Source organism: Gymnoscopelus braueri, assembly GCF_963280865.1.
Source record: "Gymnoscopelus braueri genome assembly, chromosome: 6".
NCBI lineage: Eukaryota > Metazoa > Chordata > Actinopteri > Myctophiformes > Myctophidae > Gymnoscopelus > Gymnoscopelus braueri.
The window spans coordinates 18,679,000-18,702,673 of NC_137607.1; the positions used below are offsets into that span (position 1 = coordinate 18,679,000).

Below are 23,674 nucleotides of genomic sequence, written 5' to 3' on the forward strand. Positions count from 1 at the left end.
CCTCTGGTGCCTTGCTAGAGGAAAGCCCAGAATTTACACTTGCATACAAGATATAGCAAAAGGTAATGTGCATTGAGCAGCTTGCCATGAAATTTGCTGAATGCATTCGTTACACCTGTAGAGTGCTGACTGACCTTTGATGCAGTAATGGTCTTTTTATGTTTTTTAATTAAAAAGGTCTTAAAAGTCCTTAAATTGTCACTTCATTGTCATCTGGGGACCCCCAGATGACAATGAAGTCATTTTACAGGGGCCAGTTTCGAATTGCAGCCACTTGAAGGTACTCTTTTAGCCAGGACAGTTTTGAAGGAGAGTATGGTAACTCCTTCACTACTTTTGGTAGGGCATTCCACATTTTTGTTGCATAGCAGGAGAACGACCCCTTGTTTGTGCCAAATCTGGTTTGGACGTGATCAGTGCAAGTATGAAAGTATTAAAATATAAAGCGGATGTGAAGCCTCCTCCCGTTGCCAAACAACAAACTCTCTTCTTCTTCAGAGTGATGAGTTCTCCTACTGCACCTTTTAAATGGTTGATTGGTATGGCTCCTCATGGTGCAATAACCTTTGTGTCAGCTCTGTATGCAGGCTCCATCTGTGAAAACCAACAATGGCCATCATGGTAGACAAGGGTTTCCTTGTGGAGGACTGTGTACCCTGTAACATCTATATACCTGACTTCTTGTCTAAGAACTGTCAACTGTCTGTGCCCAAGGTCAGGAAGGACTCTCGGTCTATTGCAAGACAGAGTCCATGTCGAGCAACTCATTCACAGGGTGAAGGAGCTCAAGATATTCAGTACGGTAATCCCACTTTCAGTCACAGGTAGCATCAAACAACTTTAGTAGTAGCCTGCCTCTTGGTTAACTTCCAAAACAGGCCCTAATGCTGTATTCACAACACCACTATTGTCAAACATGGAATGCTGCCTGTGTACATAAGCAACTTTCCCAGCAAGTTCATAATGTCAATGCCGTCTGTGTGTGTCAATTCTTGTATGCACAATTTCTTGTGCATACTGCCAGTAAGCCAAGAAAGTAAATCCCTGAATATTATTCACATATTGTGAATTTGTTTTGTGTGAATCTTTTCCTTATGTTTTGGAATTCATAACCTGAGATCCACTGTCCTGCCCTAGCTTCATATTTGAGCAAGACTGACAGCATCAATATGATGTAATGTCCTTTCCTTGTTTATGTTTTCATATTGCTGCTGCAATTGATGCTACAATGTCTGTGAAACCCAGAGAAAAATATTTTTTCTCTTATGAGCAATAAAAACATCTTGAATCAGAGAGCCACATTTAATCCACAACACTATTAGACCCTTTTTTTTTAACATGACAGACTGACAACAATTATATTCTGATTTTAAAATCTGAATTTGGTTTATCCAGTCATGACCTTAATTAATTATCCAAATTACAGCTGTTGCCCAGCAGATGGAGCTGCAAACCACCAATGCTCACCTCACGGAAACCGGAAATGAATAAAACTACATCCCGGAAAGGGAAAGGTCTGTACATTTTTTTTACAAAGAATTGTTATTATTGAACCTCTGGCTGGCAGTCAACGGTGTTCTTTACCTCGCAGGAGCTCAGAGACAACAGGACACTTGGATTTCCACATATAAACACTGACACTGTAAGTGAGCACTTTTAACAGCAGCCATGCAGTCATTATTTAAATTCACACACATGTTTCATCATTTATATCGTGAGAGTACATTTAAGCTGGTGAGTACCGTAACGTCGATGGCATGTTTCTGAGTTGGTAGATAATAGGGTTTAATAACGAATGAAAAGCACTGCCTTACTCACAGCACGGGATTTCTGTTCATTTTAGTAGGGTATGTCTGTGGGTAGCCCTGATACATTGACTGTCATATCATGAACTTCAACCTGGTGTTTGCACTTTCTCCATTTTTTGTTTCCTACATCTACATAAACATTCATATTTCAAATATAAAGTGCTTACCTCATGGCCACGGATGTTAAAATACTGTACGGGGCCTCAAAAGTACCCGTATCTTCCGTTTTGTTCAATAAAAAGCATTTGGATCCGATTGGTGGCCATTTCTCCGTATTTTCTCCATAAGCTTTCAACTACGCGACCCTACCGGTTGGGAGGTGTATTGCACTCTTGATACGTTATAACTCTATGAGAAAATGGCCACGGATTGGATTAAAATGCTTTTTTATTGAACAATACGGAACATACGGGTACTTCTGAGGGCCCGTACACGATTTTAACATCCGTGGCCATGAGGTAAGCACTTTATATTTGAAATGTGAACTTTTATGTAGATGCACGGGCCGTAAATGGAGAAAGTGCACCAGGTTAAAGTTCAGCCATGACTGGCTGTTATGCAGCAACTTGAAGACCACTTGCCACACGTACAGTCAGTGTCTACCATTCCTGACAAGAACCTTTGTGTTGAATTCACTACGACGGGTTATCCAGCCAGGAGAATGTGGTTTATTGGAGAAGCTTATTCCAAAAAAAGATGGAATCCTGACACTATAGATTCAGGTGTGGTGACTGGTCAACATTTATTTTGTGGAATTTGTCAGGAAATCAGCTGACGTGCGCGTGACTCACTGGACAAACAGGACATTTCCATCAGTTTTTTCTGCTCAGTCAGCACTAACTTTTAGTTAGTCATGCCTGTGTTCCCTCAGACCTATGTTCCTTCAGTTTGGGGTTTATTTTATGTTTATTTATTTGACATGGACATCACAATCACATTGGACGATCCAGATGCATTGCTTAAAGAGTGCTAATTTTCAACAGGAAGCTTTTCTAAAATAGAATAACACTAATCTAAAAACCCAATCAAGTACAAAGATAAATTATATTAATAGTAATAATGAACATCATCAAAAGCAGACCCAATACATTAACTTGTGAAACAAAAGTAGACATCATCATTCCAATAACCAGTCAAAAAACATTCATGTGAGCACAGTTAGGCTTAGTGTTGGTTTTGACAGAACATAGGGCTGTGGGAACATACTAGGTATGCTTGATAAGACTAAAAGCATCCATAACCATGTAGCTTTACCTTTTACATAACTCCGCCTAAGTGTGCACACACCATTTCTCGGGGGAGGACATTATGTCTTGACAGGATTGAGGAATTCAAAGTAAGACCATTGAGAATGAAAATAATAACTAAACTATACTAGAGCGTCTCTGAAACCTAAACAAAATTGTGTTAAAAAGCTGATATTTGTGTAAGGATATATCAATCTATCTGTTTGCATGCAACCCTGTCCTCTAGTATCAGGTTGACATGTTTTTTTCCCTTGTCTTTTATTAAGGTGGTTCTAAGAGCCATGAATGACTTTGCAGTTCTCAACACGGGGCGGAAAATGCCCCTCATTGGACTTGGAACATGGAAGAGTGAGCCAGGAAAGGTAGCTCCTTCACTTTTATGGTCATTGTTTGATCATCTGACCATTTTTAGTGTTGTTTTTTGGTTAGATTTTTACAGCATCACTCTGCAGGAGTCTAGCCGCCTGTGTGTGTGTCCGGAGCAAATCTCACAAACCGCTGTACTTGTGAGATTTTCTGTGTTTATCCATTTAGCTTTAATGTCTTACTGTACAATATGCTGTTTTACATTTCTGACCAATATATATATATTTTTTTTTTTTGTTTCCACGTGTGCATGTAAAACAATAAAGATACAGACAGAATAAATAAGTAAGAATTTATATAGTATTAATAGGCATTTTAGAGTGACCCATAACATTTTCTTCCACCCCACATTCTTGGATTGCAGGTGAAAGAAGCCGTTACCTGGGCATTGCAAACTGGGTATCGTCACATTGATTGTGCTGCCATCTACGGCAATGAGGTTGAGATTGGAGAAGCGCTAGAGGACATGCTTGGCCCTGGCAAGGTAAACTAACATGAAGCTCAGCAAACAGCATTTCCTTAAATCTTTACAGAACGTTTATTCATTAACCAAACTGGACCCAATAGGTCTAGTTCGGTTATATATATATATACAGTATTTATATATATTTTTAAAGATATTTTTTTATTGATAGTATACAGTAGAGCGAGACAGGAAACGGGGAGTGACACGCAGCAAAGGTCATTGGGTTCGGCATTAGAGCCTATATTTGCCTTAAAGGAGAATTCCAGTCATTTTAGATGTTTGCTTTGATGTGTCGCTAATCACTCACCAACATACAAAGGGCCGTTGAATTTTTCCAGAGAAGCCCCTGTTGTCCATTGTGGAGACCCCTTCCACTGGCATAATGGAGTAATGCGGATAAACAAAAATCGTCTATTTTAGCAGCTCCAAAGTTCGTTTTTTTTCCACTAATCCTCATTATGCAGTGTACTGACACTCAAACATGCACTGAATGTCCCTTATGAGCTGCCGTTCATGCAGAACGACATGGAGCTGGTTGCTTGTTTCTCTCACAGAATCTGGCAACACCAAGGACTAGCTTCATGTGGGGTCTCCACAATGGACAACAGGGGCTTCTCTGGAGAAATTCAACGGCCCTTTATATGTTGGTGAGTGATTAGTGACACATCAAAGCAAACATCTAAAATGACTGGAATTCTCCTTTAACCACTAGGCCAGTGGCTCCACCTGGTTATATATCTTTATGCATTTCTCGCTTTAGTTTTAGTTAATAAAATAGGGCTGCTAGCTTACAGTGACCTTTACCCATAGAGTTAAAAAATAATAGAGAGGGCACTGGAAATCCTGGCCCATCTACTTGCATTGAGTTGCTCACCCAGTGCATGGGCCGAAATCACCTCTTCTTCCGGGTTGTGAAATGTGATGGGGGAGGCCTATTCGGGGCTTCTGTGACACGTTTTGCGTCGCCTCGGTGCGCAGCCCCGTTGCGCAAGCCCATTGGTCGAAACCGTTTTCGCTCGTTCGTGTTAGTGGCTCCAGCCGTTTTAACCCATTAAGACCTGGAACTGTGTCATTTTTAGATTTGAGCTAAAAAGCTTTATTTTACACTTTGGGCTATTCAAAAATAGCAGATATACAAGCTCATAGCGCGGCACCGAGTGCCGCGCTACGAGCTTGTAGATCTGCTATTTTTGAAAAATCGTGAAAATTTGTGCAAATCTTTGACTATATATATTTTTAAAGCGAACATTTTTAACTCAAATCTTTGCTTCTGGGGTTCCCTGGAACAAAATATTTTGAGATGGGGATCCGCGGTTAAATACATCCTCCTTGACATGAAAAAGTTTGAGAACCACTGATATAGAAACATACGTTTTTCAGAATACTGTTGGGATTTAGAAGACACTTCTAGAATCGGCTTCAGGTCTTAATGGGTTAATAAAGGACAAACTAGAGAGTCCGCTGTAATACAAACGTATGTGTAAACTAATATAATATGTTTGTCCTGTGTTTGTTGTGGGTCTGGATTGGTGTTCTGTCCATGTGCATCAGGCCCTGAGACGAGAGGACGTGTTCATCACGTCCAAGCTGTGGAACACCCGACATCATCCAGAAGATGTGGAGCCATCACTCCTGAAGACCCTGAAGGATCTGAAGCTGGAATACCTGGACCTGTACCTCATCCACTGGCCCTACGCCTTCCAGTGAGCAAACCGTCCGTCCATCACATCCAGGCCCACAACACAAACACATTGTGCAACCGATGTCTTTATATCGATGTCTTTATATTAACAATGTCTTATCTTATCTTATCTATCAAGCCTTGGTCACGCCTAAGGAATTGAGTTAGAATGCCTATCAATGAATGAAAACTGAGACATCAGCTTTAGCTGGCACATAACAATTACATTTTAAAATGTTAAATTAAAGCTTTATTGGTTTTAGATTTGGCATCTACATTTAATTGTTGTTTTAGTAGGGTGGTACAAAATATCTGTTTTAGTAGGGTGGTACCAAATATCTGTTTTAGTAGGGTGGTACCAAATATCTGTTTTAGTAGGGTGGTACCAAATATCTGTTTTAGTAGGGTGGTACCAAATATCTGTTTTAGTAGGGTGGTACCAAATATCTGTTTTAGTAGGGTGGTACCAAATATCTGTTTTAGTAGGGTGGTACCAAATATCTGTTTTAGTAGGGTGGTACCAAATATCTGTTTTAGTAGGGTGGTACCAAATATCTGTTTTAGTAGGGTGGTACCAAATATCTGTTTTAGTAGGGTGGTACCAAATATCTTTCCATGTTCAGTATTTTCTTGGTTGTTTTCAATCTATCAAACTTTCTCCTTTTTGTAAACATAGACGTGGAGAGGCCCCTTTCCCCAAATCAGAATCTGGCACAATGCTGTATGATGACATCGACTACAATTTGACCTGGGCGGCCATGGAGAAACTGGTGGGGAAGGGTCTTGTCCGAGCCATTGGCCTGTCAAACTTCAACAGTCGGCAGATAGATGACGTTCTCTCTGTTGCCAACATCAAACCTACTGTCCTACAGGTGGGTGGGGCAGAAAATGTCACACCTATGGTACAAAAGGTGGAAAAATTATAACCGTTAACTGCGCTTGGTTATAATGCAAACAGCCATATATTACATAAAAACATTATGTACATGCAGAAGGCAGAGTTAGCATAGATGGGAACTCACAACCTCAGGTCCACTAGCTGCGTATGAATGAATTATTGTTCTTGTAAAAAGCTGCAATAGTGTCATATTTTGCTCTGCTGATCTAATTTATATAAACAGACATAGCCAGTGCATGATTCCTTCACATATACTGTAACCGTACTGTCTGGTTTCGTTCAGCAGCATAGGTCACTTTGTTAACCCCAGTCCTTCAAGGAATGTGAGACATTTAGTATATAATTTTTCTCTCAAATTTGTGCGTATACGGTCTACAATTATGTCACCCATCCAGCGGTTGCCAACCAGGGGTACAAGAACCCCTCTGGGTTTATTTCCAAAATGAGAACTTATTTCAAAAATGTATATTAGACATGCATAAGGCTGTGCTGCGTCTGACTGTGTGTGGTTGTCTCCATCTGTGTGCATGGGTGTGCATGTTGTCATTGGCAGGTAGAGTCTCATCCATACTTGGCCCAGGTAGAGCTGCAGGCTCATTGTCGGGACAGGGGCTTGGTAATGACGGCATACAGCCCACTGGGCTCTCCGGACAGAGCATGGAAACATCCAGATGAGCCTGTCCTGCTTGATGAGCCAGTTCTAGCCACCCTGGCAAAGAAATACAGCAAGTCACCTGCTCAGATTATCCTGAGGTGACTTTGACATATTCTTTCTTCCAGAGAAAACACTAGAATGATGTTAGGCCAATAATGTTATGAAATTAGTTTCAATGACACATCACACTGCAAAGATAAAGTAAAATCACTATTGATACCTAAAACTGTTGTGTATCACCATTATCTTAAACAATGTTGAATATATTATGTTGTATAGCTACATGGGCATGATATACAAAGATTGTCTATCACCGTTATCTGTTTTTATGTACTCTGATCGAGGAACCGGATGAAGCAATTCCATTCATTCACATTTAAAGGGAAAGGAGTCTCGGAATCACTCTTTTAGCACATAAACGAACACAAACAAATCAGATTCTGCCAATACATAAAATAACAAGTACATTTTTGTTGCGTGAGAGAACTTCTGTCAAGGGTAATATAAGCCATTTCACTTTCCACAAATTACCAGGACCAATTTCTTATATATTGACAGAATATGGTGGTAAAAGTGTGATTTTTGAGACCCGGTTTCTTGTTCATGGCACACAGAAGCAACAGATAAACATGATTGACAATATTTGGACGTGTATATCATTCTCAGGTACAAGCAGTTTTACAATTTTCTTTTGCCTTTGTTGAATTATTTTCTGTCCATGCTAATTGTTTGTCTTCCATTTCTAGGTGGCAGACACAGCGAGGAGTAGTGACAATCCCAAAAAGTGTAACAGAGTCCCGTATCAAAGAGAATTTACAGGTAGCTTGGGACCATCAATTATATGTTGATATATTTATGCTGACGGTCAATATTTAAAAAGAAAATTCACAATATTGATCACTTTTTTCTAAATCATTTCTAAATTTCTAAATCACAAGGAAGGCACTGACATACTGAGATGTTGGCATTTGTTTGTTATCAGGTGTTTGACTTCACCCTTGAAGTCGAGGAGATGAAAAGTATAACAGAGTTGAATAAAGGCTGGCGTTACATTGTACCAATGATCCAAGTAAGTGATCTCTCAGTGCATTCCACCATACTACTGACTACTGTATTTGTTCAACATACCGTATCAAATTAGCAATGATTATCCAATATGTTGCGTTTAAAAATAAATCACTATATTTAATAAGAAAATCCACAAACCCAAATCCCCAAATTTGCTCTACTTCCTATAAAGTAGAGCAAACCCTTTTACATGGATGCTTTTACTAAATGAAAAAGACTACTTATTGATGTTGTTAGGGGCCCTCTTTCAAATTACCGATAGATGCTGAAACCCAGCTCAATACTGCAATTTGGTGCTAGCACTGCAGTGCCCATTATTTTCATTGAGAAAGGCTAAAACGAGCTGTTTTCCAATTAACTGTCGGTGTCATGAGACTAAAATGGAAAACATCATGGCATTCCACAAATATATACTGTATATAAATAGATGCATTGCCCAACAGTGGAAATATTAACAGCCTTTGATTTGATCATTTTAGGTGGAAGGAAAGCAGGTACCCAGGGATGCTGGACATCCACACTACCCCTTCAATGACCCATACTGATGAGTCCCACTGTTGTCTGCTTCTGTGCCTTGGAACACCTCCATCGTGATCACATCCCCTTGTTATTCACTATGGCCCTGGGCCCAAACATTTGAAATGGTCTTAATTGGGTTATGTCAAATCCTGCACTTATCGTAAGACATTTCAGATTACCATTTGTTATGAAACATTCAAAATATGGTATGATTGTACACATACTGTTATTTTTTAATAAACTTTTTTGTTACTTCCCATGCAAGTGCTTTATTATTTGACCACCGGACCCATTTGTGAACTCCTATAGCACTGTGAATAAAAATGTTAACAATTTACAAAAACTGGTTTTCATGCTGTTCAATCAATAGATAGCATGACTATGTGAAATGCCACGGTTTAATCCTCCAAAATGTTGTGGTGAGGAAGACAGAGAGACTAGCCGTAGTTCCAGCGACAGCTAATGGGGAAACCAAAATAAACATGGACCAAGAATTAAAGGAAAACATTTATATATTTTTTACTCTATCAATTACTTGATAGAGTAAAATATTTGTTTTTCTCATTCCTAAGCCAATAATTTGATGACCGGGGGAGACTCCGCAGGTCATCAAATTATTGGTTTAGACATGTGACAAACAAAAGAATCTCCATGAATTCAAGGCTTCATGGGGTGTGTAATTGATAGAAAATAAGTAATTTTGTGGGTGAACTACTCCTTTAAGTAACTTGATTGCAAAGAATAATCCATAGTTTTCACAACTAATAAATTCCTTTCTAAATTGTTTTATTATAAAATAGCCTTTTTAAATATCTCTTCAATAGCAGAAAATCAATCAATGATATATATAACAGTCATACAGCAAAGTGGCCCACACCGGCTACGCAGAAAATGTGTGAAATGATTCTGTGTCTGAAAAGGTACGATGATGATCGTGACATAAGATACATTTATACAAGCACCACTTTTACACTTTTGGCCACTTTCAATGCTTAATAAAACATGATATAACGTATTCTCATACATAGAAAAATAGTCTCTGAGAAAAAAATTTGACGACACCAAATGTCTGCTATAATAGTTGGCACAAAGTAGTTCCATTAGCAGATGGGACTTTTTCCAACTTTGACCCCACATCATGAAGTTGGTGGTGAGTGGTGACTGGCATGGTTAGGTAAGGTATAATGGTCGAGGTTGTAGTCAGATATAATGGTAGTCCCTCATCTCCTGCAATACCTCCTCCAGGGCTTGTTCCACTGTCAGTGTGGGAGGCTTGTTTTTGCGGATGAACTGCAAACAGAAACATTGTATTATTTTAAATTATATATTCTTAGATTCACACGTTTGTGTGTAATTTCAACAAAATCCTGTGTGTGTGTGTGTGTGCGTGTGTGTGCGTGTGTCAGAAGGGAGAACGCCCACCTCCTTGGTATCCTCCAGTGTAGTGTATGAGTAGTCTGCTGGTCCCAGGCTCTGCACTAAACAGGAGTGCAGATGGCTGCTTGTGTGGATGAAATGTCGGGTCATGGTCAGCTGCTGTCTCAGCATGTCATTCAGGGCAAACACAGCTGGACTGTAGGTACTAAGGGCTACACACACACACACACACACACACACACACACACACACACACACACACAGATATGATCATCTATTGCTTCGCTGCTTGCTTTATACTTCCGTGGACAGTCATATACAGTACATAGAAACTTGGCATATACACTACAAATACGTTTTGTGCATGCAAGCACCAAAACATGTTGGAACGGCCTGTAAAACAGACCACTGGCACTCAAACATTCCACTGAAACCAGTATCTGTAAAATTCTTCTGAGCACGGCAAAACATTGACTCAAAATAAAAAAGGAAAAACTGCGTAGGTGATAAGAATGGGGATTGTTGAGGTGGTCTCACCCTCCACAGCCTCTGCACTGACAGTGTGACTGGCCACAGGGGTTGGGTCCACATAGGCCATGCCCACTGCAGGGCCCATCGCAGCCATACCTAAAGAATGTCAACGAGAGGATGATGATTAATACAGCATAAACATAGTAGTCAAACATCTTACTTTCCTGTGATCTTCCAAGTGTATGCAAATATCTCTGCGGTGGAGAGGTCACAAATGCACAACAGCGTCTATATGGACTCAGACGCCTCAAGAAGCTCGGCCTGAGTCCACAAATCATCAAGGCCTTCTACCCAGGGGCGATCGACAAGCAGCTTCACCAGCTGGTATGGGAGCTGCACAGACAGGGACCATAAGGCTCTTAGAAGGGCACAGCCGAGCGCATCGCTGGATGTCAGCTGCCCAGTTTGGAGGAGCTGTACACCTAACGCTGCCTCATGAAGTCCCTGAGGGTCATCAAGGACCCCACACACCCCCATAACAGTCTGGACCTTCGTTTTTAAAACAGTTTTTAACCTTTTAGATAAGTTTAGTATTGTAATTTATGTACAGTTTTTTTTTAAATACAGTATCTGTGTATTATGGAGCACGCCCAACTTACATTTTTCACAGTACATATACTTGTACATCCTTGTGACAATAAACATCTTGAATCTTGAAAGTACAGGGAGTACACCGGCTTAAGAGCTACAGGAAGCTCCGGTAGGCTGGACAATGTATAGCCATGTCATTCCTGTACTTGCGGTTAGACACTTTCGGTAGTAGTTATTTTCCAGGTTTTGTCTCCTCATGAGATGGAGATAAAACTTGGAATGAGGTTTCTCTGCGTGCTGCATAAATACTAACTAGTTTGTATTTGTAAATAGTTTGCATTTCTATAGTACCCTTTCTTTTGTCCGACACAAAGCCGAAAGATGCGAGGAATCAAACCGTAATTTTTGTAATGTTATACTTATATATTGTCAGAATCAGCTTTGTCTGTGTTCGTTTGAGAATCAGCTTTGTCTGTGTTCGTTTGTATTCTAAAATAGTGACATCAAAACCCGTTGCAGAGAATATTTTTTGCATCATATTTTTTTTTATAAACAGAGCACCTATTGAAACCTCAACCAGTATTTGGAGATACAACATGGCAACCCAAACCTCCACCAAAGTGTTGTTTGGTAGGGTAGGAATGGTACTATGGGCAGATTTTATTTTGTTTTCTTTTATCATTATTTCTCCAAATATTACACTCCCCTTATATAAATATTACACATGTCGTTCCAATGAAATGCCGAGCTCACCTGCTGACCAGGTGTAAGCCAGAACATCAGGCTGGGTCTGCACGGCGGCCTCTCTCACAGCCCTGTGAGGCGGCGATGTCACCGTGTCAGACGACGAGGACCAGTCAGAATGTGATCTGCTGTACGAATCTCTCCTCCTCGTAGGCGACTTAGACGCTTTGCTGCGACCCGAGGTACGTGTGACGCTGGAGAAACAGCTAGAATAATCCTCTTCTCTCCTCCCGCGGGATCCGCCCGATTCAGACATCTCCTCCTCTCTCACCTCCGACACTTCCTCCTCCTCCTCTCCGTCTCCTCCCAGGCGCTCTGAGATCGCGCTGCGCTCCGTCTCGGTCCCGCTCTCACTCTCAAAGTCACTCAGGTAGTCCTCCAGACCCTCTTCTTCTCCCACCTCCTCCTCCTCCTCCTCCTCCTGATGTTCTACTTTTAATTCCTCCTCATCTCCTGTCTGCTGCTGATCTGCGGTCGATTTTCCAGGACCACCGCCTTTGCGTTGAGATGTTTTGGTTTCCTTCCGTTTAGGCTAAACGACAAGCAAACGCATCAGTCTAATGTCATGCCTTGTTGTTTAACCCTTTAAGACCGGGAACGCATACTGTGTAACCACTTTAACCATTATATTATATTTTGGCTATTCACAAATAGCAGATATACAAGCTCATAGAGCGGCACCGAGTATGAGCTTATAGATCTGCTATTTTTTTTTTATCGTGAAAATTTGTGAAAGTCTTTGAATATATAGATTTTTTTAAGCGACCATTTCTAACTAAAATCTTTGGGAGGTCCGCGGCCAAATACATATCATTTTGGGGGTCCTTGACATGAAAACGTTTGAGAACCACTGATTATAGAAACATAATACAAAAAAAAGACGCCCAAGATAGCCCAAAGAAATCTAAAATGACACTGATACTTTCCCGGTCTAAATGGGTTAAGTACACTCGCTGCATAGTTGCTGCTTTTAACCAAATCCCCATTAGCAGTACTTCATCGTCCCGGTGTGTAAGGACCTTTATGGGTCCATTTCTACACTTTCAGAGTTAAAATAACACACAAACAAGGTAGTGCTATGCTATGTTCTGTACAGTATATCAACTAATGTATATCACTACAACTCTATAGTACTATAATTCATATTTTCATCATGTTAAATACATTATTGTATTACTATTTTATCATGTTAAGAGTATAGATTTGTAAGCCATCATTCCCACCTGTTTTTTCATTTCCTTGGTAACTCCGAGGTCAAGAGGTCCAAGGTCATCTAATGTCATGATGTTCATCTTGAAGTCTGCAATAACAACATATCTCAGGGTCACAATACTAACAAGTCAGTGGAATTTGTCCATGTTATCAACACTTGACATGGTGCTTTTGATGCATAGTAAGGCATTCCTTCAAAGGGATAGTTCACCCAAAGACTTGCTTATTTTCTATCAATTACACACCCCATGGAGCCTTGAATTCATGGAGTTCTTTTGTTTTTGTCGCATTCGTAAGCCAATAATTTGATAACCGGCAGAGGAGACTCAATGGAGACTCAATTTGAGTCTCCTACCAGAGACTCCGCTCGTCATCAAATTATTGTCTCAGGAATGCGACAAAAACCAAAAAATCTCTATGAATTCAAGGCTCCATGGGGTGAGTAATCAATAGAAAACAAGTCATTTTGGGGGCGAACTATCCCTTTAACATCCTAAATGCATAAATGCTATCACCTTCAGAGGAAGCACCGCTCCTCTCACTTTGAGTATCATCTGAACCGGGAGCCACGAGGAAGAGCTCTTCCAGAGATTGCACCTCACTGTGTCCTGAGACCAAGGAGAGGGAGAGGGGAAGATGCCTAGACCTGGACACGGAGCCCCGTACGCTTGGAGACGGAGAGGGGGAGCCGTAGGGGGGAGGAGAAGGAGACGACGCAACCGATGCACTGCTGACCGATGCAGACGGGCTTAGCTGGGTGAAGCGATGAGGGGAACCACCTTGAGAAGAAGGGGCAGGCGAGTGGGACGCGCCTCTATTGAAGGAGACCGTGGGATGGACAGCCAGAGGAGTAGTGGAGGAGGCCTTCTGAATGCCTTTTCTGAATGACTATGCAGAAGAAAAGAATAGTTATACCCCAAAATAGCATTATAAAACAAAATGCCAGACGCTAGAGGATTAAAATGGAGTTAAATCCTAGGAAATTTTGTTAGCTTTCATCGTGCCATCTAAAAAGGTAAAAAATCATCTAAAGGGCTAGGCTGGTTTAAACACAACAACTAAAACACAAATCAATAAAACGCAAGGCTCCCGACCTTCACTAGACGTTCTATATCTGTGTAACGTAGTTGCCCGGTCCTGCCCGCCCATTTTCGGAGACCATAAAGTACTGTAGGTTATCATGAGCCTATTCAATCCAATGGGAGAAGTGAAAAAAGTTAATATTAGGCCCATTCTTAACTAAATTATTTTTCAGACAGACAAATCAGGAATACATTTTCTTTGTTCGAGACATGTCTGTCAGCGCACACTCTCGCGAGATCTAGCAACAGTGATCATAGGACGTTCTAGAGATCTGACGTCAAACTCAGCAGCCATATTGGAAAGAAGCTGGGCCTCTTCCTTACTTCCTTCACAGGTGTTACCAATGATTCTAATGAAGGCTCTGTTCCATTTAGTGTAGCACAGTGCTTCTCAAACCTTTTAATTTCAAGGTTCCATTTGTACTCTCTCAGAGTTACACACCCGTAAGGGGCCATTTATAACCCCCTCAAGGAACCATGAGGGTCCCTGGACCCACACTTTGAGACCCACTGGTGTAGCAGAGTGTTTCCAGTGAGCCAACGTGCACAATATCAGCACCCTGACTCTGTTTGACCAGAATGGAACAGAGCCTTCATTAGTATCATTGGTAACACCTGTGAAGGAAGTAAAAAGCGGCCCAATTTCTCTGGCTTTAGGGACTAGATAGCGACCTCTTGTGGCATGTCTCGTCTGATATGCATGTGTGTTAGAACATAATGTTAGCTGATTGTATAAACAGGTAGGATATTTTAACGCATTGATATTTCTTAAAAAAGACATGGAGTGATACTGTCAGCCTCTCTGTGACTATCGTCCTGGAGAGCTTGACATGCATCTTCTTTACATATGACATTGATGTACGCTGAAGGGCAAGCCGAGCTGCTGTTTTGACTGTTTTTAGTGTCTCAATGACTTGTTTGGTCAGTTGCGGTGGTAAAAACACTGATATGTTCCTCCCCATCTTTGCAATCATCACTGAATCTATGCCTTGTCCATGATAGATTGCTTTCCAAGATGACACCTAAGGGACCAGTCGAAATTTACAGAAGGGGGTCCCTGGAGGAAAATAGGGGAGGGTCATGCCTTTCTAATTTTAGTACAAGGGAGGGTCAGCTAATTTTACTTTGAATCCAAGGGAGGGTCATGCAATTTTGAATTGATGAAATAGTCTGTTTTTTATATACATTTTTAGTACAGCAGAACAGTGGTCAATGACCCCTCTCTATTTCAAATGATACAAAGGATTCAAATCTAGTAACACCTTGGTCTATTTAGAATCAATGACGGTCGCTAACAAGCCATCAACGCACAGCAAGTGTGAACGACCCAGTCAAATCTATTCAGCGTCTTAACGATGGTGGTTGAACAATTAAGCAACACTTCAACAGGTGTTAGGCATATTAGAGAGATGCATTATCCCAATTTCCAACACAGAGATATCCTCTTTTAAGTGTGTTTTTGTAGTACATCAAGGTAAACACAGGCTTTTATTTGATGTATGATGACGCATCAATGTTGTCAGTTACTTGGAAGTCGGATGTCTGACTCGGAGTCGGATGTCCGACTTCCAAGTAACTGACAACATTGATGCGTCATCATACATCAAATAAAAGCCTGTATTTACCTTGATGTACTAAAACCTCCCTTAAATACACACTGTTCATCCTTGAGTTGACTATCCTTTCTGTTGTCACGCACATTAACAGTATCCACCATCGATAAAATAAAATATAATACAAATCTTCACTTTCCTACATTACTAAATGCATGGTCAGGGACCACATGCAATACCTCCACGGACCACCAGTTGAAAATACCATGATGTAGGCAACAGTGTAGTCACCGTAGTTAATAATTATGGGATTCAATGGGTTTCCCACATGTAAGTTTAGAACACTGTCCATTCTGCTACCACTACAGACACTACACTGTGCATTTAGCAAGACTGACTACAGTAATGTTCTAATCATTGTGGAAAGCAAAACATCGGACATATTATCAGTTTTAAATGTCATGTTGTTGTATTTGATGGGGAGGTTTAGGGGTGTCAAGATAACACTAATTTCACGATACATACATGATGTTGGGCATATGATATCGATATGATACATTATTAATGTTCTTTTCTCATGTATCATCAACATTGGCCATCATCTTTAGTTTAAAATAACAATTATAAAGCACTTTAAAAAACAATTACAAAGTGCTTTGTACACACAAATAAATACATTTGTGCAAGCTTAACTCTTTCATTGCCAGACTTATTTCAGGCTGTGTCGTCCCAGTGCCATGAAAATGTGCATTTTCCCTCCGTTTATTTTTTTACATTGAAGTGAATGGAGCAGCAATTTTTTTGGATAGCATTATCTCCTAGTTCCTTTGAGATAAACAAAAAAAAACAAGACCAAAAAAATATATATATATTAAAAACTTTTTTTTCCCCATGAGAGCCATAGTAGAATCGGACGGGAATTCCCGTTTTTTACAATAAAAGTAAGGGAGAAGTGAAGTTCTCACTAACTATAAACCCATTGTTTCAGATTACAGATAGACACTAATATAACTAATATAATATAATATAACACTGCATAACTATAAATTCCACAAACCTCATATTTTTGTCATCTGGACTTTACGAACCAAGTGCAGCCTAGTTATTTCCAACAGCTCAAAAAAATAATATAATAACTATAATACCAGATACAGTATAATACCATGTAAACAATCTTAGATTAGATGTAGGCCTATTTGAGAGTGCAGACTGGCATAACTGCTTTGACGCATGTCACATTAACGAGCGTCAACGAGCATCAGCTAACACACAACACATCCCCTCTGCAGTGCTTTAAACTGAAAGTGACTGGAGTCTGTTTAATTTCTCTCCAAAATATCTTGAATATGATGGAAGACATGATTAATAATTACTGTGATTATGATAAGCTTTACATTTCGTATCATACACCATACAGTAAGAACTCCTATAACTTTCACCGGCAAAACAAATTAAGAAAATCTATATATTTTTTTAAATATTACGATACAGTATGACATCTTGACAATACCTATCGGCACATTTTAATCGTCACTTTTTTTTTAATCACTTGGGGAGGGTCATTGATTTTTTTTAGTCAAAGGGAGGGTCATGGCATTTTAGATCAGGGCACATACATTTTCTCCAGGGGTACCCTTCTTTAAAAATCGACCTGTCCCTAAGAGCTTTGTTTCCTCAACCTGCTCAATAGTTACATTGTTCAGCTTCCGGTTTAACTACGGTTTAGAGCTCAATGAAACGTTTGTACCAAATACAATGCCTTTTGTTTTTTGTATGTTTAAAAATAATCTGTTGCTAGTCACCCATTCAGTCATTGATCTCTCCAACTGTGGGTATATTGTTGTATCAAGGACCAAGTGAACTTCCTTGAGGAATTCCACTCTCAACCCGTCTAGCATCAGAGAAGCTGCCATTTAAAAAAAAAAAAGTCTTTGAGCTCTATTAAATAGATAACTCTTTAACCATGATATCGCTGTTGAAGGGGTGAAACCATAACACCCAAGTTTATTAATTAACAGTTTGTGGTCAATCACATCAAAGGCTGCGCTATTATAGACTAGTAATACTGCTCCCACCATATTTTTCCTGTCGATCTCTCTCAACCAATGATCTGTCATTTGTGTAAGTAGTATTCTCAATGACACACCTCATTTTTGACATACTTCAATCTAAACACACCCGTTTATAAATTTTATTAGCTGCATTGCTTACATCAGCCAAGCTCAGCCGAGCCCTTTTGGCCTATTTTGAACCTTTAGATGGCAGCAAACCCTTAAAAAAAGCATTATTATACATGGATTTGGTGTGATTACATGCAGACTGTAATAACAATAAATTGAAATCATTTAACCCATTAAGACCGGGAACACATCTGTCATTTTAGGTGTCTTTGGCTATTAAAAAATAGCAGATATACAAGCTCATCGCGTGGCCCTCTATGCCTATGAGCTTGTAGATCTGCTATTTTTGAGAAAATCTTGAAATTGTGTGCAAATCTTTGAATATATATATATTTTTAAAGCAAACAATTTGAACTCAAATCTTTGCTTCTGGGGATTCTAGAAAAATGTCTTCTAAATCCTACAGTTTTTTGAAAAACGTATGTTTCTATATCAGTGCTTCAAGGACCCCCAAAATTATATGTATTTTGCCACGGACCCCCATCTCAAAATATTTTTTGCCAGGGACCCCCAGAAGCAAAGATTTGAGTCAAAAATTTTCCCTTTAAAAAAGAATATATTCAAATATTTTCACAAATGTTCACGTTTAAAAAATCAGCAGATCTACAAGCTCATAGCACTCGGAGCCGCGCTATGAGCTTGTAGATCTGCTATTTTTGAATAGCCAAAGAAATCTTAAAATGACACACAGATGCGTTCCCCTTCTGAATGGGTTAAGGAATCAATCTTAATCTCTCATTCATGTCTGTTCCACCAATAAAAGAAAAACTGCAAATTGACATCAGTAAATCCATCCATCTACTCTTACCTTTCCAGTTCTTTGCATGGAGGAATTTCCCCTCGGCCTTAGCAGGTTGTCCTCAGTTGAATCCAGACTACTCAGGGCAGCACTCTGAGAGCTGCGCTGGGAAGATGATACATACCTGAGCACACAGGAGAGGACGGGTTGAAAAAGAGATCAGAGAGAAACAAAGGTATTTCCTTAATAAAGTATTTTATTACTGGCGAATATGCACATCTCATCGGAGCATTACATGATCAGTAATATCAGTCTGTTTGTTTTGACTCCAGCAGGACACATTCTACAACTCGACCTATGTCACACCAATTGATTTAATTAACACTCGTACCGGTGTTCAGAAATCTGCTCCGTCTGGTTCTTGATGAGAGCTGGAGATTGGCTGCTGGTCGAAACGGGAGGCACAGTCTTCTTCAGAAACCTGCTCCCTCCTCCAAGAGAGGTTTCAGGTCTTGGATCCTTGGATCAGAAATTAAGAGGTCAGACACAGCGGTGCGGACCTTGCCTTTCCACCATTATGTATGGTTACAAGCTAACATCATATACCCAACCATGATATAGTCTAGGTCAAATTATAAATATAAGCACAGTGACATTACAGAAAAAGGAGCCCTTTACCTGTGAGCCCAGCGAGCATCATGTGTGACTAGCAGTGTAAATACTGTAATAAATATGAATGGTTGTTTAGCCACTAAAGCTACAGCGGTCAAGGTCTGCACCCGTTGGCAGTAACTTAGATTTGCATTCAGTGTGGATTTGGATTGTTGACAGACAGCTTATGGAACTTAACGTTTTCAGTGAGACTCCTACAGAATAATTAAAGCTGCTGCCTCCCCACTGTTTGTCCAAATAGAAACACTACAGGCAAGGAAGCAGCATTATGGATTTGGAGTGGAAGGGCCTGAACTAACAGTATTTGGGCGACTGATCAAACAAAAAGGTGAATGGGCTCACTCATACCTGTCCCTAATTGGAGTTGTAAACATGATTTAATCCTTCCAAGTCCGCCAGGACACCCATGACCCAAGACCCATTCAAATTGCATTCATTCAAATTGCATTATACAAAAAAATATATATACATTATACAAAATGTGAGACGCCAGAGGGTTAAATTAGCATGATATCTTTGCAGTTGCCTGATTTGCACCACGTTTAGCCCCTTTATGGGGGTGCTGAAGCACACTGGGCACAAATTGGGTCCTGTGTGAAGTCACCTCAGCAGTGTTTTCAGTCTGTCACACTGCCACAGTCTGTCACAGTAAGAGTTCAGACTAATAGAGAAACCTGTGAACATTCACAGTTCAGACGATCACACTTCTTGAGAGAGCTTGACCTTTCTTTCCTCCTGTGATATATATGCTCCTGTTCACTCATCTCTGGTGATGGCAGGTCATCTTTCTACATTTCCAATGAAATAGAGATGTCTGCTCTAACACCTTCCTGGCACTAGACAAACAAACAACAGATGGAACTGGCCCAAGCAGGGCTGAGGAGCCAGTGTTGATTTTGACAGCAAATTTTGATTTAGTTTTAGTCATAGTCTTTTGAATAAAATTCCATTTAGTTTTAGTCATATTTTAGTCATCTGAAATGTTTTAGATTTTGTCTAGTTTTAGTCGACTAAATATCATAAGATTGTAGTCGACTAAATCAACAGTTGTTTTAGTCGAAGCTCATAGCGCGGCACCGAGTGCCGCGCTATGAGCTTGCAGATCTGCTATTTTAGAAAAATCGTGAAAATTTGAGCAAATCTTTGAATATATATATTTTTCAAAGCAAACATTTGTAACTCAAATCTTTGCTTCTGGGGGATTCTAAAAATGTCGTCTAAATCCTAACAGTTTTTTGGAAAAAAAATATGTTGCTATAATCAGTGGTTCTCAAACTGTTTCCTGTCAAGGACCACCCAAAATGATATGAATTTTGGCCGTGGACCCCCATCTCAAAATATTTTGTTCTAGGCACCCCCCCCAGAAGTTGTAACAGAGTTAAAAATGTTCGCTATGGAAAAAAAGATATTCAAAGATTTGCACACATTTTCACGATTAAAATAAATAAATAGCAGATCTACAAGCTCATAGCGTGGCTGCTATTTCTGCTATTTTTGAATAGCCCAAAGAAATCTTAAAATGACACAGATGCGTTCCCGGTCTTAAAGGGTTAATTACCTTATCTGGACCCCCCTCTCTCTCCCACTTCTTCTCAGCAGCAGAGCCCTTGGGGTTGTTGTGTCCATGTTCACCCACTGATCTGACCCAAGACACATCACTCAGGTTCAGTGATGGAGTCTGTATGTGTGGGGGGGCTGTTCGCTTTGTGTCAGACTCATCTATGGAAACCTGGAGCAACGATGAGGAGAAGAAACAGATAACAATGTATTGATGATTTAACGAATAAAAAAAAGAGCAGAGCCTCCATTTCACGTGTGTGTGTGTGTGTGTGTGTGTGTGTGTGTGTGTGTGTGTGTGTGTGTGTGTGTGTGTGTGTGTGTCATAGAATGGCTGCTCCATACATTACGATATAGAATACCGTAGTGGCCATTCTAGAACAAGTAAAGTAACTACTGTAAGTACATTTACTCAAGTACTGTACTTCAGTACAATTTTGAGGCATTTTTACTTTACTTGTACTTTTACTCCACTACAATTATTTGAAAACTTTAGTTACTAGTTACTTTGTAGATTTTGATTATTATTACGAAAACATACATTACCCACTTCAGCCCTACATTTCGGCCATTTGAAAATAGCCGATCTACAAGTTGTAAGCTTGTAGATCGGCAGAGTATTTCTATATTGCAGTATTGATACTTTTACTTAAGTAAACAATGTGATTACTTTTTCCACCACTGCGTAGTGGCCATTCTAGAGCAGTGGTTCTCAACCTTTTCAGGTCGTGACCCCCCAAAATAATCATATTTGAACTGGGGACCCCCCACCCTGATAAGCACTTGGAATGTAGGAGTTGAGGCATTACATTTTCGTTTCCACAGATAAATATTGTGAAAATAGCAGATCCACAAGCTCACAATCGGCTGTTTTCAAATTGTTTGCCTCTTTCTTATATTATTTGACAATTTGGCCAATGTTTGACCAGTTTTTATAGTATAGTTTGTTGATTACTTTTGACGCAATAATGGTCTTTTTCCTTTCTTTCTTTTTGAGGTATTAAAAAGGTCTTAAAAGTCCTTAAATTGTCACTTCACTGTCATCTAGGGACCCCCTCAAAATCATGTGGGGACCCCCTGGGGGGTCCCGACCCACATGTTGAGAACCACTGTTCTAGAGCAAGGGGTGGGGATTAGTTACTCTGCAAATACTCTATGAGCACAATGACATCTTCAAGCTTGTAAGGAGTGTTTTTGACACCACAACAACACTGGCCAGAAGAAGGTAAATGTTTTAGACTTACTGCTTCCCTTTGAGTTGTTTTCCCAGAGAGCAGAGCCTCAGCTCGGTCTAAAGCTAAGCTTCGACCACCACGTTTCCACATGTTTAAAAACACAATCTCACATTTAACACGATCTACATCCAATCAGCCTTTTAAAGACGCTGCAAAGAGCCTGTATAATGTGTATAGTTGAACTTGTAAATCGCATATTACAGAAGAGACAGTCAGGGATCATTAAAATCCACAAGGCTGCGATCAGCGATGTGAAAGTCCTTGTCCGTTTGGCTCAAATTGAGCTTCACGTTAAGGATTTTGTCATTGTTAAATTGTTAAGATCTGTTCTGGTTGCTACATTGTAGATCTGTTCTGTTCTGGTTGCTACATTGTAGCGTCGTCTCCAAGGAAGGAGGAGCCACTGTTGTTTTTATGAATGACATCATTTACATGCGTCTACGGAAAGCAATAAGGACCAGTAATGGTGGAAAGTAACTTAGTACATTTACTCAAGTACTGTACAATTTTGAGGTTTTTTTTTACTTTATTTCCAATTTTCTTTACTTTTACTTCTACTCCATTACATCTCAGAGACAAATATTGTACTTTTTACTCCACTCTACAATTATATGAACAGTTTAGATCGTTACTTTGTAGATTTAGATTATTATTGCAAATTTAGATTATTATTGCAAAACATACATTAACCACGATCAGCCCTATTTAGACTTTGGCTATTTGGAAAATAGCAGTTCTACAAGGCAAGCTCTCGCGTGCATTGTGAGCTTGTAGATCTGATATTTTCAAAAGATTTTTTTATACATCGGAAAACTTATGAAATGGGACAATCTGCATAATGAGTACATTTACTTTTGTACATTTTGATGCCAATACTTCTGTACTTTTCTTCTGTTCATTTTGAAAAGTATTTCATACTTTTACTTAAGTAAGAAATGTGAGTACTTGTACCACCACTGCTGCCTCGTACCGATGACCTTTGTGCATGTTTGTCACTGACACACTGTCCATTAGTCATATCTGTTTTATGTAGAATATGCAATATGGAGTCTGTCGAAATCTGGGGTATTTTTTAACGTATACTCTGGCTTTAAAGTCAGACACCTCCATGAACCCACTGTAACTTCAAACTCCATTTTAACCATGTTAGATTCACTATAAAAACATATGTGCTTGGTTCTGGTGATTGATATTGTCCTTCTAATGCGGGAGGAGGGGCCCGTGTTCTTTCTTTCTTTTTTTTACCCTTTGACCCTTCATTTATCTTTACTTTGAGGGCTTGATAATGTTTTGTCTTTATCTGTGCTGGGGTTCCCGTCAAAGAGAAACTACTATAAACCGGTTCAATGACCTCAGATTAGCCCTGAAACATGACTGTCATGATTTGACAGTCATGTTTCAGGGCTATCTGAGGTGAGGATGAACGTCAACCTGGTTTTTGCACTTTCCTCATTTACGACCCGTACATCTACATAAACGTTCAAATTTAAAATATAAAGTGCTGAACTCATGGCCATAAATGTCAAAATACTGTACGGGCTATCAGAAGTACC

At 39.8% G+C, this 23,674-nt stretch overlaps 2 protein-coding genes across 4 annotated transcripts; one reads left to right on the plus strand and one right to left on the minus strand.

Annotated features, from left to right (window-relative positions):
- The first annotated feature begins 1,514 nt into the window (after window positions 1-1,514).
- On the plus strand, window positions 1,515-8,965 carry LOC308087286 (aldo-keto reductase family 1 member A1-B). Of its 3 annotated transcripts, none has more exons than XM_080431063.1 (9): window positions 1,515-1,642; window positions 3,322-3,417; window positions 3,786-3,905; window positions 5,439-5,590; window positions 6,245-6,440; window positions 7,020-7,219; window positions 7,868-7,940; window positions 8,104-8,190; window positions 8,669-8,965. In XM_080431063.1, the coding sequence occupies exons 2-9, from the start codon at window positions 3,337-3,339 to the stop codon at window positions 8,732-8,734; spliced, it is 975 nt and encodes a 324-aa protein (XP_080287189.1). In that variant the 5' UTR covers window positions 1,515-1,642; window positions 3,322-3,336; the 3' UTR covers window positions 8,735-8,965. The 3 variants fall into 3 exon arrangements, with proteins under 3 accessions (XP_080287189.1, XP_080287188.1, XP_080287187.1); XM_080431062.1 differs by having other exon boundaries at window positions 1,599-1,734; window positions 6,245-6,444; window positions 7,024-7,219; XM_080431061.1 differs by having other exon boundaries at window positions 1,599-1,734.
- A 578-nt stretch (window positions 8,966-9,543) lies between these two features.
- Window positions 9,544-22,496, minus strand: cUnh19orf44 (chromosome Un C19orf44 homolog). The gene is made up of 10 exons (XM_080430865.1): window positions 22,131-22,496; window positions 20,888-21,058; window positions 19,049-19,176; window positions 18,727-18,841; window positions 13,619-13,991; window positions 13,115-13,191; window positions 11,901-12,423; window positions 10,623-10,712; window positions 10,131-10,297; window positions 9,544-9,998 (listed from the first exon to the last, which is right to left on the minus strand). Exons 1-10 carry the CDS (start codon window positions 22,209-22,211, stop codon window positions 9,909-9,911), a joined length of 1,815 nt encoding a protein of 604 aa, XP_080286991.1. The 5' UTR covers window positions 22,212-22,496; the 3' UTR covers window positions 9,544-9,908.
- Window positions 22,497-23,674: the final 1,178 nt, after the last annotated feature.